Raw genomic sequence first — 13,531 nt, 5'->3', positions numbered from 1 at the left:
TGAGTCCGCCTCTGGTGGACACGAGGGCAGAGAGGTAGCGAGGTGTGTGTGTGGAGATCAAGCAGGTCCCTGAAGGCTTTTGCAAAAACTCGCTTCTCTCTTGAGATGAAGCCACGCTGGACATTTAGAGCAGAGGGAGGAGGTGACTGTTGTAGGCAGAGTAATGCTCCTCCCCACAAAGCGTCCAGGTCCTAATCCTTGGACCTGTGAACATGTTACCTTCCATGGGAAAAGGAACTTTGCAGATGTGAGTAAGTGAAGGGTCTGGAGCTGGGGTTACCCTGGATTTTCCAGTTGGGTGCAATGTAATCACAAGGGTCCTTGTAAGAAGAAGACAGGAGAGTCAGAGTTAGAGACGGTGCTGTGACAGTCGAAGCAGAGGTCAGAGCGATGGGGCCATGAGCCAAGAAACGCAGACGGCCTCTGATGCCAAGAACGGAAAGGAGCAGAGCCCCCGGAGCTCCCAGAAGGAACCAGTCCACTGAAACACCTCGATTTTAGCCCTGGATGATCCCTTTTCCCACTTCCGACTTCGGGATAATACAATAATACATTTATGCTGTTTGCAGTGACTAAGTCTGTGGTGATTTGCTAGAGCAGGAATAGAAAATGAATATATTTTTAAAAGGATCACTCTGTGGCTCTATTGACAATAGATCAGAGGGATGGGGCAGAAGCAGGGAGCCCCAAGAGGAGGCTGGTGCCGCCATGGGGAGCGGCGAGGAGACTTGGACCCGAGTGAGGGTATAGGAGGGGGTGAAAGAGGGCAGATTTCCCTTCTTCCCAAAGTTTCTCCTTACATCTTAAAAAAAAAAAATGTATTATTTGAATCCTTCATGAATCGCTAAGTAAAGTGAGGCTCCTATTTTTTTCTTTTGGTCTTTTCACACTTGGTCCTAGTAGGAGGAACAGCTGAGGAGGAACTGGAGATGTCCTCTTGCAAAGTCCATATTTTACCCCATCTCAGGCGGCAGGCCACCTCTACCAAATTCCCCCTCTTTTCAGTAAATGACTGCAGCTCAGCTCGGACAAGGCGCTTGGCAGAACAACCTACCACCCCCCAGGCTGCGTGCGTCTGCCTGGGACAAACCGCCCATTTAGACTTGACTCTCCTTCCCTCTGGTTTCGTGGCTGCCTAGGCCTCTCCTCTGCCTCCTTGCTGTGGTGGTATTTGTGGGCACGTCTACCCCTTGAAGAAGGTCCCTGTCTTGTGTGTTTCTCCTTCGCTGCTGCCTACAATAGACCCTTGCTTGAAGGAGCTCAAGAAATATTTCTGGAATACATAAATCACTTTGTCTTTGCTCCAGCAGATTTTATTTGCTATCTAGATTCAGGGCTCGAGATACAGAAACCAATATGTACTAAAGAAACGGATAGCCCCATGCATTTCGAAACGACAACCACAAGCTTTGAAAAACAGTTTCCTGTGCAACCCTGGAGGTACCAAGCAGATGAGGGACCTCCTCACATTCCTTCCTCATGTGTCTTTCTTCTCCACCTGGGTTTTTCCCTCTCACTTTGCGACAGACGCTTGCTTTCCCTTGGATGCTGGAACGCGCCTCACTGTTTTGTTTTTCCTTTTGAATGAGAGTGCTGTAGAAAGATAAAGCTATTTTCCATTTTTACTGAAAGCATTCTGATCCTGACCCAGTCCATACAAATGCAAAATTGTAAAAGAATGTAGATAAATAAACAGTGATCTAAAACAGTTAGTTTTGAAGAGGGGTTTGGGAGCATATTCTCAGCAAGGACTGCCCAGAGGTCCCAAGGAGAGGGCAGACAGGTTTTCTAGGAAGACCTCCATGGTGAAATAGAGAAGCCTAGAAGCAATGGAATGTAAGAGATCACAGGGTCACAAGGTGAACTGGGAGGGGGCGTGTGATTTGAAGGACCCTCTGGAGTATTGTATTCTATGAAAGAGGCCTCTTCTCTTTCTCTTTGAACTCTGGACGCAGACACACTAATTTGCATTTCCCAGTCATCTCTGCACAGTACCACCGACCATCTCTTTTCAAGCTTCTTTTACAAAGGAGGCAGGTTAGAGTTTGAATTATGATTCCACTGCATAATCTTGCTAAGTATTTTCTTCATCTGTAAAGAGAAGATCATAATAGTATGTACCAAACAGGGTTGTTTTGAGGATTGATGAAATAATGTGTATAATATATAAAACAGTTCACACGGTATCTAGCTTTTAACAAATACCCGATAAACGTTAGCTCTTATTATTATCATTATATTATACTAAGTCTTAAATCTCTAGTTGGGAATCTGTGCTTAGAAAGCTACATGCCACAGACTTAGATAAAGATTTTATTGATTTTACTTGTAACTTGTTTAATACAATTCATGTATGTTGAAAGGAGAATGAATCGATAACATTTTTTTACATTTATTTGAGAAGCTATCATAAGCCATGGAAGAGTAAGATCCCAATACATAAAAATTCCCAAATACCTGGCCCTGATGAGCAAACTGGCACAGTCACGAGGAAAACAAACTCAAAGACCTTTATTATTTGTTTGAATGCCAAGCTTTTTTTGTGAGGACGAGAATAAAAAAAATGGTGGGAAGATTTTCTTTTTTGCCTTGATTCTCTTTAGTTTCCTGCTTACATGTCAGTAAGTCCCACCAGCTGGAAGTCACCCCTGGGTTTCAATAGGAACCCCCAGTTTGGGGCACATCTTTTTCAGTTGTATTAGACTGTGCCTTGGAGTCAGATCAGGAAATCTTGGAGACTGGAGAACCCTTTTCTTCAAAGCTCTCCCCACTCATTGTTCTTTCTTCATGTCTTTAATGAATTGGTTTGGCTCCCAACCACGCAGACCAGATTGTGAAGAATGGAAGAAAATTAAGAAAGGAAAAACCTTAAGTTATTGATTTGGCTTGAGGGAGTTTTTCTGAGATCTGACCCAACCCAAAAAACCACTACCACCAACAAAATCCAAATGATACTCCATATGTGAAGACATTCTTCATCTTTTGCATTGGGACTAACCTTGTTGAGGAATTATCAGCCCATGCCATCGGGGTTTTAGAGAGACCCCAGATTCTCCACGATGTTTCATCATTTCATGCTTTTGGGGATCTAAAGCCAATTGCCTGAAGGCTGTCTCCTAAACCACATTTGGTGAAGGACGAAATGATCTGGTGTTAATTGAAGAAAGAGTCATGTTCATTAACTACAGACTCGTAGTTGCTGTAATCACTCACAGGTCCAATGGAAGCCTCCTAAATCTTTCTCATGTCTTTGGTCATGTTAACAGAGCTTCTGCATTCACTAACTAGTCTTAAATACTAAGGTGTTATGGATTGTTCACAGACAAACTAATAAAAGAGATGTAAATGACTTGTCTGCTCTTGCCTACTGGAAGTGGAAGATGAATAATATTTAATTTATTATGTTATGAGGAAGAAGAGCCCAGATTAAGAGTTGGGTGTTGCCTTAGAGGACCTGGAATAAAATCAATAGGTGTTTGCCAATTTCTACTAAAAATATTACTTCAGACCCTCTTGGGAAATAATAATATAAACATCCAAACTTGGGCGATTTCCTTTTTTCACCTCTTATTTGCTATTTTTTAAAAAAGTTTTCTGGTATTTTCTGTTTACAAAGTGCTTTCCATACATTTTCTCACTTAATGCTGGCAATACAAAGTGACATTATTTGACTGAGGAGCCACTGGTAAGAAGAGGTCATGAGTTTAAATATGCTCACACGAAGAATTTTGTGGAAGGAGATCTTGGGCCTCTTGCTTCAAGATCTAGGCCTCGACTGCGTTCTCACCAGTTGGAATCAAAGCCTCTAAAAATGACAGATGATTTGGACTTCGAGACAGAAGATGCAGGGGGCTCAGCCACCTTCCCAATGCAGCATTATGTAAGAATGGCTTTGTGGTGCTCAAAGGCCGGCCGTGTAAGATTGTGGACATGTCCACCTCCAAGACTGGCAAGCATGGCCAAGCCAAGGTCTACTTGGTTGGCAATGACACCTTTACTGGGAAGAATATGAAGATATCTGCCCACTAATTCATAACATGGATGTCCCCGACCTCTAAAGGAATGCTTCCCAGCTTATTGGCATCGGGATGAGTGTCTCTCGCAGCTCCGGCACAGCAGGGAGATGTGATGACCTTCGCCTGCCCGAGGGAGAACTCCGCAAGAGATGCAGCAGGAGTGTGGAGGGAAATCCTGATTGCAGTGCTGTCTGCCAAGACCAAGGGGGCAGCTGTTCCAGTCAAGGCCATGGCAAAATAACTGGCTCCCAGGGTGGTGGTGGGGCAGCCGTGGTCCTCCAGCCTGCGGAGACCCCCTCCCCCAGCTTGGTCCACCTCCGGTCTGGCCTTTAGCTGGACTCCTGCACAATTTATTTGACATTTTATTCTGGTTTCCTCCACCCTACAATCTGTTGAGGAGCCCCTGCCCTTCACCCTGCTCTCTTGGCCAGGAGTGAGTGAGCCATGGCCTTGGTGAAGCTGTCTTTCTCTTCTCCCCTCATGCTTCAGCCCTGGTTGGGGAGAGGGGGTGGGTGCTGCTTGTGGTTTAGGTATCTTTTAAAAATTCATTCTGGAATCAGAAAGCTGTGGATTCTGGCAAATGGTCCTTGTGCCTCCCCCACATCCATCCCTGGTCTGGTCCCTTGTTCCCCAAGTACTACCCCCCACAGACTGGAGACCAGTCTTTTCCCCAGGCCTATGTCTCTCCCCAAATCTCTTTTGCAGGAGAGGGAAGAGGAGGGGAGCGAAGGGGCATCTGGGAGGATCCTGCCACCATGCGCTTCACTCTTTTTTAAAAAATCAAACCTGTAGTTTCTTCCACTCCACTTTACTTTTAAATATTTTTTTTCCTGTTATATATTCTTGAGTAGTTATCTTGGAGATGGTCTTGAATGTAAATGCTGTTGCCAGACTGAAAAGATTTTTATTGTCCCTCCATACTTGATTATTTGGCTGGGTATAGAATTCTCAGTTCAGGAATATTTTTCCTTAAAAGTAGAAGGCATCACTCTAGTGTCTCCTATCATCCTAGTTGTAAAAGAGAAATTTCATGGTGTGATTCTTGTGTCTCTGGGACTAATCGACTTTTTTTCTTCTGGAAGTTTTTAATGTTTTGTCTTTGTTTCTGGAGCTCAAAATTTTATGAAGACCTGTGGGTCCACTTTCATTCATCTTGAGTGGCACTTGGTGGCCCTTTCACTTGAAGAATTATGTCTTACTCTGGTGCAGGGAGATTTTCTTCTATCCATTTGAATATTTCTTCCCAGTTATTGTTTATGTTCCTTTCTCCTAAGTTTTCTTTTCACATTTTCCTTCTCTTTGTCAGCTTGGTATGTATTTTAGGAGACTTCTTCAATATTATTTTACAGTTTGTCCATTCAACATTTTAACTTTAAGGACTCTTTCTTATTCTCTGTTTTCTTTGTCCCTGCCAACTCGCCTTGTTTCATGGATGCCATGCCTTCTTGAACATCTTCAAGGTACTAGTTAGAATTAGAAAGAAAAACAACCTCTTTTCCCCACCTGTTTTTATCATCATTTCTTACCCTTGGATCCTTTGCCTTTGTGCTATTTTCTGTGTCTTAGATTTCTGGTGACTTATGGTTGCTGGTCTGCATTTACAAAAGAAGGACTGGATGGATTAATGCAGTTGTAAAGGTCTTTATCCCCACCAGGCCTCTCCTTTAAATAGGAAAGCCAGTGATGCAGCCAGTTCACAGTGAGGTGCTTCTTAGTCTGTTCTGGCTGCTATAACAGAATACCATAGACTTGCTGGCTTACAAACAACATACATTTATTTTTCAGTTTGGAGTCTGGGAAGTCCAAGGCCAAGCCATCGGCAGACTTGGTGGCTGGTGAGGGCCTGATTCCTGGTGCATAGATGGCTATCTTTTTGCTGTGTTCTCACCTAATGAAAGGGGCAAGGGAGCCTCTTTATAAGAGCACTAACACCGGAAAGACTGGGGTGTATTTCAGTCTGTTATCTGTTCAGTGCCCTGAAGGTAACAGTCTACAAAGAACTGAATTTCTGATTGTTACTGTCCCATGGAACCCAGGAACACAAGTTCCTCTGGTCCCCAGCGCTAGGCGATCAAGGGGCATCTCCTGGGTGGTAGTTACAAAAACCAAATCACAAATCATAAAACCTAGGGTACCAGACATGGTGTTCTGGAGAGTGGCAGAGGTTAGAATATAAAGATAGTGCCCACTGGCTGGAGCGAGGCAGAGGAAGAGTGGAAAAAAAAAAGGGTGAGGGAAGAAAAGAAAAGAAAAAAAAGGAGAAAAGGCAAGAAAAGGAAAAGGATAAAGGAATTAAAAAACAAAAAGGGCACCTGCTGGCTTTAGTAAGGCAGAGGGAGAACAGGAAGATGGGGCCCATCGGCCTCCATCCTGGAGTGTATCCCAGCAGGTTCCTTCTCTGCTGGCCAATGCTTTAAAACTAGTGTGTGAGTCTTTTCACCTAAGGTCTGGGCTGCTAACACGCTGGGCCCTGGGGTGGGTGAGTTTGTGTGAGCCCTCACAATAGCCTCCTCTCGTGGGCATGAGACCCACTGCTTTACAAAACTAGATATTTGGGGGGTTTGTCTCCCAGGTGCCAGTTTTAAAAGTTGAGGTGCCCAATGTAGGGTTCGAACCCTCTACTCCTCAAGGAGAAGCTTCAGTTTTGAGTTTCCTCCTGATTTTGGGTTGGCGTGGGGTTTATGGAAAGATTGTGTCTCAGCCTCTCCTACCTGCTTTGATGTGGTTTCCCTCTGGCTGCCCAATGTAAAGGGGCCACTCTGCCAATTTTCAGGTGTGTTGTTTTTTCCCTGAGGGAATCTTCCCATGTATAGCTGTAGATTCCATTTGTCCATGGGAGAAGGTGAGTTCATGATCTTCCAACGTCACCATCACCATCTTGAGCCAGAACTCTGTATTTGCTTTCAGAAGAGGTTTTATTTTTTGGCTACTTCCAGATGAGGGCAGGTCTCAGTCTCCAGATGATGTCGAGTTCTTCTCAATAGCCTGGGTAGCTTAATGACATAAGATCAGTGACTTCACTGGTCACTTCAGTATGGTTTGGTTTGGCTATGTTATATTTATGACTTTGTAGCAAAAAAAAAAAAAAAAAAGAAATTCCTTCCCAGAGTGTCGTCTGATGTTCAGCAGCAGCTTCTCCTTTAGGAACTACTTGAAGTTAAGAGAAAGGGTCTTTGTGGAGCTGAAGGGATGTAGAAATTGGAGACACATAATGTTTTGTTTTATAGCTGGCATCAGAAAGACAATGAAACACATTTCAGCTTTCCATTTTTGGGACTTTCCAATACATGTTCCAACATTTAGGCTGGAAAGAAATCAATGCCCTTCAAATTTCAAAGGAAAAAATTCTTGCAACCTTGACGACAATCAAAGTAACCTAAGTGATGTTAGTGTAATGAATTATATGTTTCTTTGGGTTGAAAATTTAATTTCATACCTGATCTCTCTTTCTCTTTAGAATTGGAGCGGAGAGTGAAAGCCAATGACCGTGAATATAATGAAAAGTTCCAGTATGCAGTGAGTAAAACACACACAGCACACACATGCGGGGGTAGGGCTTACCTTAAGGAAGTAGGATTGATGTCTTCTGAAACTTTATGACTTCACTAAAAATGTTCTTTTCCCATTTTAAAAGCAAGGCATCATATGTTTCCATAAATACAGAATTTAGTAATATTTATACACTTATTTCTATTCTGCACTGAGTGGTTGATTTTTTTTATTGGTATGGGAAGAAGATAAAATGTCTTCTTTCCCAAGAATTCTTAGTTCATTGTGGTGTCCATTTGGGCACTGGAATATGCAGGAATCATATGAAGTGAGTCTCTATTGTTGTACTTATTGACAGAGGTGGTGGCAGTGGCTGATGGGTGATGGATGGCATTTGGGGGATTTTCTCTAAGTAACTCAGACTGAATGTACAAAAGTATATGTAGGAGAAAGCTCCCAGATCCTGAATGATTATATTTACTAAGGGAGTGGTAAGAAACTGAGTAGTTAAAATGTACATTTTAAGTTTGTACTTAACTATTTTTTTAGGGTTTTCTTTATTTCCACAAATACTTACTCAGTGTTGACTAAGTGACTGGCACTGTTCTAAAAACTTGGCATACACTGGTGAACAACTTCGTGAATTATGTCATGGGCCCTCCTAAAGATCTCCTCATCTTGCTATAATGCAATCCAAGTTGCTGCATGGAGTCTTTTATAAGCTCTAATAAAGATAATTGGTAGAATTGAGTGTGCAGGTGACATGTGGCCTCTGAGACCTGCTATACAAGTGAGTGCCAGCACATTGATGAAAGAAAGTCTCAATTCAAATAAGGTTTTGATGACTATTAAAGTATAGGAATGTGTGTCAAAGGCAAACTGTGGCAGTGACCATCCAGGCACTAGCCAGAGTAGAGAGAATTTTGGCCAATGAATTATTTTTAGTATTTTGTTCCCATTGGTAGGTGTTTCCCATATATGGGGATGGATGCATTGGGTTATTGTAGCTTAATATTAAATTTCAACAGAGGTAGCCAGCAAGTCTTTTCTCATACTGTGCTAATTACATAAACTGTGATTATAATTTAATGTTCAATATAGGTTTCCTTACAGGGCATCAGTACACTGTCTCTGTGACATATTTCTCGTTGTAAAGTAATATATTGGCACTATGATTTTATTAGTCAATCTTGCAAGCTTGGTTAAAGTAAGTCTGCCCTTGAGAGAAGGAATCACTCTCAGGAGGCAGGTGAACATGAGAGAGTAAGGACTATACATTTTCATGGTCATTAATGCTATTCTGAGACTTCCTGACATCTAGTCATTTAGCCCTTCTGGCCATCACCAGAATTGGCCCCACGCCTTTCCATTCTACAGTCAGTCCTTTAACCAAGAGAATGACCCTTGTGAGTCTTGACCATCAAACCCTAAACCAGACGTGCAAACGTGTATATTTTAAGACCTTGGGGAAGAAACAGTAATAAATAATCTATTATGGGGTAATTATGCATTTAAGTGCTTAGCTACTTTTACTTGTTTTCCAACATATGAGTACTTTTTAAAATTATTTTTATTAGTTTATTTTTGTTACAGACATTTCTCCTTTTTTCCCCCATTGACACCCTCCTTCCCATGCCTCCCCACCCCATCCTCAGCTTTGTTGTATATGAGTATTTTCATTCTGTGAGTAGCAACTATATAAAGGAAGTCATATTTTATTTGTATTTTGTAAGATGGTACAGTCTTCTATATCTATAGTTATTTTTACTTAATTTATGAATATTTCAAACTTACAGAAAAGTACAGGAAATAATATGACACCTGGGTGCCCTCTCACCCCCTAGATTGAATAGATGTTGATAATTTGCTGCAGTTGCTTCAGATCTTTCTTTAAAAAATAATAACATGCCAGTGATAGAGAGATGGTTTTCTTTTGAGCTTGGATGATACTAAAGCACACAGATGTGTGGCTGCAGCTGTGTTTTCTGTCGGGTTTCCTAACAAGAAGACAGCAGAACAGTTGACTTAGGTGGTGAACACACAATACAGTGTACAGATGATGTGTTATGGAATTGTGCACCTGAAACCTGCATAATTTGTTAACCAATGTCACTCCAATAAAGTCAATAAAAAGGAAAAATAAAAGACAGAACAGTATTCTGCTGTAGCAGCAGCTCAGTCTCTTAGTTAATACACACCAAGGAAAGAACAAAACTCATTATGGGCTGGCAAATCTGAGAATGACAACATGAGTTGAGAAAGGAGCTGCAGTGCACAGAAGGGAAGGTCTAATGACACTACATTGGCTCAGAGGGGATGAGCCAGGTCCTCCTAGAATGAGCAGGAGTCCCCGCTAGAATCAGTTGGTGGTTTCTTGATCTGGGAACTCCCAACAGCATAGTGGGTCATATAGTGAGCTGTGGGCCTCTCTCAGCCTCAGTGCATTTAGCTACAATTTGAGATAATGAAAGTACTTACTTTATTGACTTGTTGTAAGGATTGAAGTAGAATAGTACACAATGACCCTATGAGCCAGTCTATATGGAGATGCGATTTGAAGAGGTATCTATCTGATTTTAAAGCTTTTAAACCACTTCCTATATGAAATATCCTTTTAAGAGAGGTAGAATCTAGGGGCCTTTTGCTTATCTTTGAAGGTTATTGCCCAACTGGAAATGGATTTGAAGAGACTCAAACTGATCTCAGGGAGAATGCTTACAATAACTGAAGAAGTAATATTCCTACCCAAAGGCTGAAAGGGACATGGGAATAAACTGAGTCTGATTCTGAAAAAGATGAAAGGAGAAATGGTGAAGGCCCCTTAAATGTAGTGGAAAGAGTGTTTTGGGATCAGATAGACCATAGTTTGAATCCTTTCTCTTATTTGCTAACTTGTGATCTTGATTTGTTTATTTCTCTGAGCATCAGTTATTTCATTTATGAAATGAGAGATTTTCCTCATAGATTTATTTACTAAAGGAATAAATGAGATAATTTATATAAAATATTTGATAATACCAAGACTAGCTAATATACTAGATGTTTACTATGCTCCAGGTCCTGCTAAACCTTTTATATACATTTTTCTTTAAATCTAACATGGCTGTGGGCAAGTATCAAAATAAGTCTTAAATTCTCGGTGACAATAATGTTAGGAAGATACTGAGAAATTGGCTAAAGTTGTAAACTTTTTGCAGCAGGTATCATGCCAAACATTAGCAAATTTGTGATATTAAAGGTGTGAAAGTTGCTGATAAATTATGCAGATGATGCCAGAATAGAGAAACAAATGCACTTAAAACTTGAAGACTAATGTCCTGGCTGGTTTGGCTCAGTGGTTGGAGCGTCAGCCTGCAGACCAGAGAGTCTCAGGTTTGGTTTAGGCTAAGGTAAGTACCAAACAAACAAACAAACAAAAAACTTGAAGACTAATAATGATTATGGTAGTAGAGACCCCCACACCTTTCCCCACTAAATAAACTATATGAAAGTGATAATAATTCAGTGAGATACTCTTTGATTATCTACTTTGTGCAAAGCATTTGATGAGGTCCGGAAATTTTCCTCATACTCTCAGTTCATGGTTAACAGTGATAATAAGAACAATAAAATTAGCGATGATGATAAGAAGAATAGCTTACACATATATAGTGCTTACCATGTGAAAGGCATGGTTCTAAGCACTCTACTATACTAAGCTTATTTAATGTCACGACTCTATGAAGAGAATGCTTTTATGAATGAACACATTGAGACACAGAGATCTCATTTAAGTGGCTTGCGCAAGGTTGCACAGCTAGCTGGTGGCTCCTATTCTTATAGCTGTGAGTCCAGCTGTGTCCCAGGTTCTCTGCACATACTGTTAATCTTCCAGCAAACAGAGAGGGAAAGTGGGGCTTTGTTTAGTAACAGAGGTCACATAGCTGAGAGGTGGCAAAGCTGGAATTCTAATTCATATTGACCGTATTCCAAAGGTTTTCCTCCACGATGCCATACTGTTTTATTGACCAATCCCCAAAAAACAAAGAAGCAACAGCACAAATAAACCAACAAAGAGTCTTCCAAATCTCTGCTCCTTCCCTCACATACCTCCTGGTAAAGTTTTTAAGCTCTGGAGACAAAGGCCGGTAAAAGCAACACAAACTTTTACAAACGTGAGGCTAAGAATGACCTTAAATCTTACCCTTCACATTTCTAGATGAGAACTTGGGGGGCTAATTTACACAAAGCTCAGATAAATGGTGTGACTTCCACGAGCACTAATCCTGGCCAAGCAAATCTGTCTCTTTGAAGGTCGAAGGAACATAGTTTAGTACCTTAGAGAAACTTAATTTATCTCCAGAGCCTGAAGCTTCAAAGCACATTACAGAACATAGCATAGACTTAAAAAACGACCAAAAGTGCTTTGAAAAGATGAAGGGTTTAGAGCATAAACAAAAGGCAAGGTTAACGATTCTAAGTGAAATCAGTTGGTGAATTAGACATGATACTGTGAAAACTGGAAGGTGGGGAACATAAAGTTACAAGAGGGATTCCAGACTGCCGACCTGTGTAAAACCAAGTGGGGCTGGAGAGTAGGGGGAGAGGGAGCCATGGACTAGAATCATTATCCTCTCTAGAAAGGAGTTCAAAGTTTTCTTGGTTAATAATAGGAATGAATTATGGAAGTAATGAAAACAGTGTTGTATTAAAATATGTTAATGTTAAAAATGTTAGAAAAACGGTGAGAGTGGGCCAAACAGCCAGACTCATTGTCCCTATTAAAAGGAGTTCAAAGTGAATGGTAGTAGTGAAAACAGTTGTAGTTGTATTAAAATGTGTTGATGTTAGAAAAATGTCAGAAAATGTATTAGATTAATTATAGCTGTTTTCTGACTTCACTTAAAAATAAATAGATGGTGTTAGAAATCATTGGTTTCCACTGGTTCTGGTTCTTTCTCTTTCTCACGTAGGCACACTCTACCCTCGTTCAAATTCTGAACAGGATTTGAGAAGGGAGATGAACGCATCTGAGCAATAAAAAAATTATCCAGCCTCAAAATCAGAAACTTCAGTAAAGCTGAACACTTCCCTTTTATCTGAGTGTATTTCATGCACAAAGATAGATGGGAAATTTCTAACGGTCTTTTTTTTTTTTTCTTCCCTGAGCTTAGTTATTGATTCTACCCAGGAAGTGCACAGGCTTATATAAGTTGGTGAAAATGTAACCAAAAAGCTTTGCATTCTTATAAAGAAAGGCTTCCATCCAACAATTATGATTCTAACACTTTAATTTATTCCTAGCACCTTAGAATGTTGTGTCGATCCAGTTTGTTATTGGATGGAATCTGTGGCTGGTCACATGATTTTTGTGGTTGGTAGAATGATGACCATGTGAGTTTTCAAGGAGTGGTCACTCAGTGAGACATGGCTGACTCTCAGCAGACAGTGATACAGTGACATCACCAAGACTCCCTTCCACTTGGCACCCTTTCCATTTCCTTAAATGGGACTTTATATGTTTCAGCAATCATTTTTCTTTACTCTTAACTCAGAGTAAGTGATGAAGAGTGGAGCAGAAAAATACGATCTACCATCATTCTGGCTATGTGAGCTTGGGCTGGACCTCTTTAGGCCCACATCATTATAATGTATTTCTCTAAGACCAGAGTGGCATAACTGTAAAACTATGTTCCTGTTTGTGGGTGAATTAATGATCGATTGTCTTTTTTTATAGAACTAAAAATGATTTTCAAAATTTGATATATTCACAATGTGACTAACTGTATGCCTAGCAATGTGCGTGTTTGTAGACTTACTATCCACAGTGGGTTTGAAGCAACGAACAAAAAGAAAAGAAAACTTAGAGGATAAAAATATAAGAGGAAACTAGGTAGGCCTTAAAATGTATGTGTGGAGGAAAAATATTACTACTTTCCCTCCTGCCTTCTAAATTCTTCTGGCTGCGCCAATCACCAAATGAAGAGAGATAGTTTAACAGGAGAATAAGTTTAATACATGCGTGTGGGGAATTCACATAGACGTGA

General features: G+C 40.9%; 1 protein-coding gene and 1 pseudogene across 7 annotated transcripts in view; both read left to right on the top strand.

The window, feature by feature from the left end:
- The window catches only part of ATP8B4 (ATPase phospholipid transporting 8B4 (putative)), a 254,349-nt gene that overhangs the window by 30,058 nt on the left and 210,760 nt on the right, over window positions 1–13,531 (top strand). For all 7 annotated transcript variants that reach the window (XM_036258114.1, XM_036258105.1, XM_036258095.1 and 4 more), the window contains one exon: window positions 7,474–7,532. In XM_036258114.1, coding sequence (XP_036114007.1) covers window positions 7,474–7,532 — 59 coding nt within the window. The remainder of the gene's footprint in view (window positions 1–7,473; window positions 7,533–13,531) is intronic.
- On the top strand, window positions 3,720–4,357 carry LOC118627683 (annotated as a pseudogene).

The sequence above is a fragment of the Molossus molossus genome, unplaced genomic scaffold (assembly GCF_014108415.1).
Source record: "Molossus molossus isolate mMolMol1 unplaced genomic scaffold, mMolMol1.p scaffold_m16_p_1, whole genome shotgun sequence".
Taxonomy (NCBI): domain Eukaryota; kingdom Metazoa; phylum Chordata; class Mammalia; order Chiroptera; family Molossidae; genus Molossus; species Molossus molossus.
This window is presented reverse-complemented; position numbering and strand designations above follow the sequence as displayed.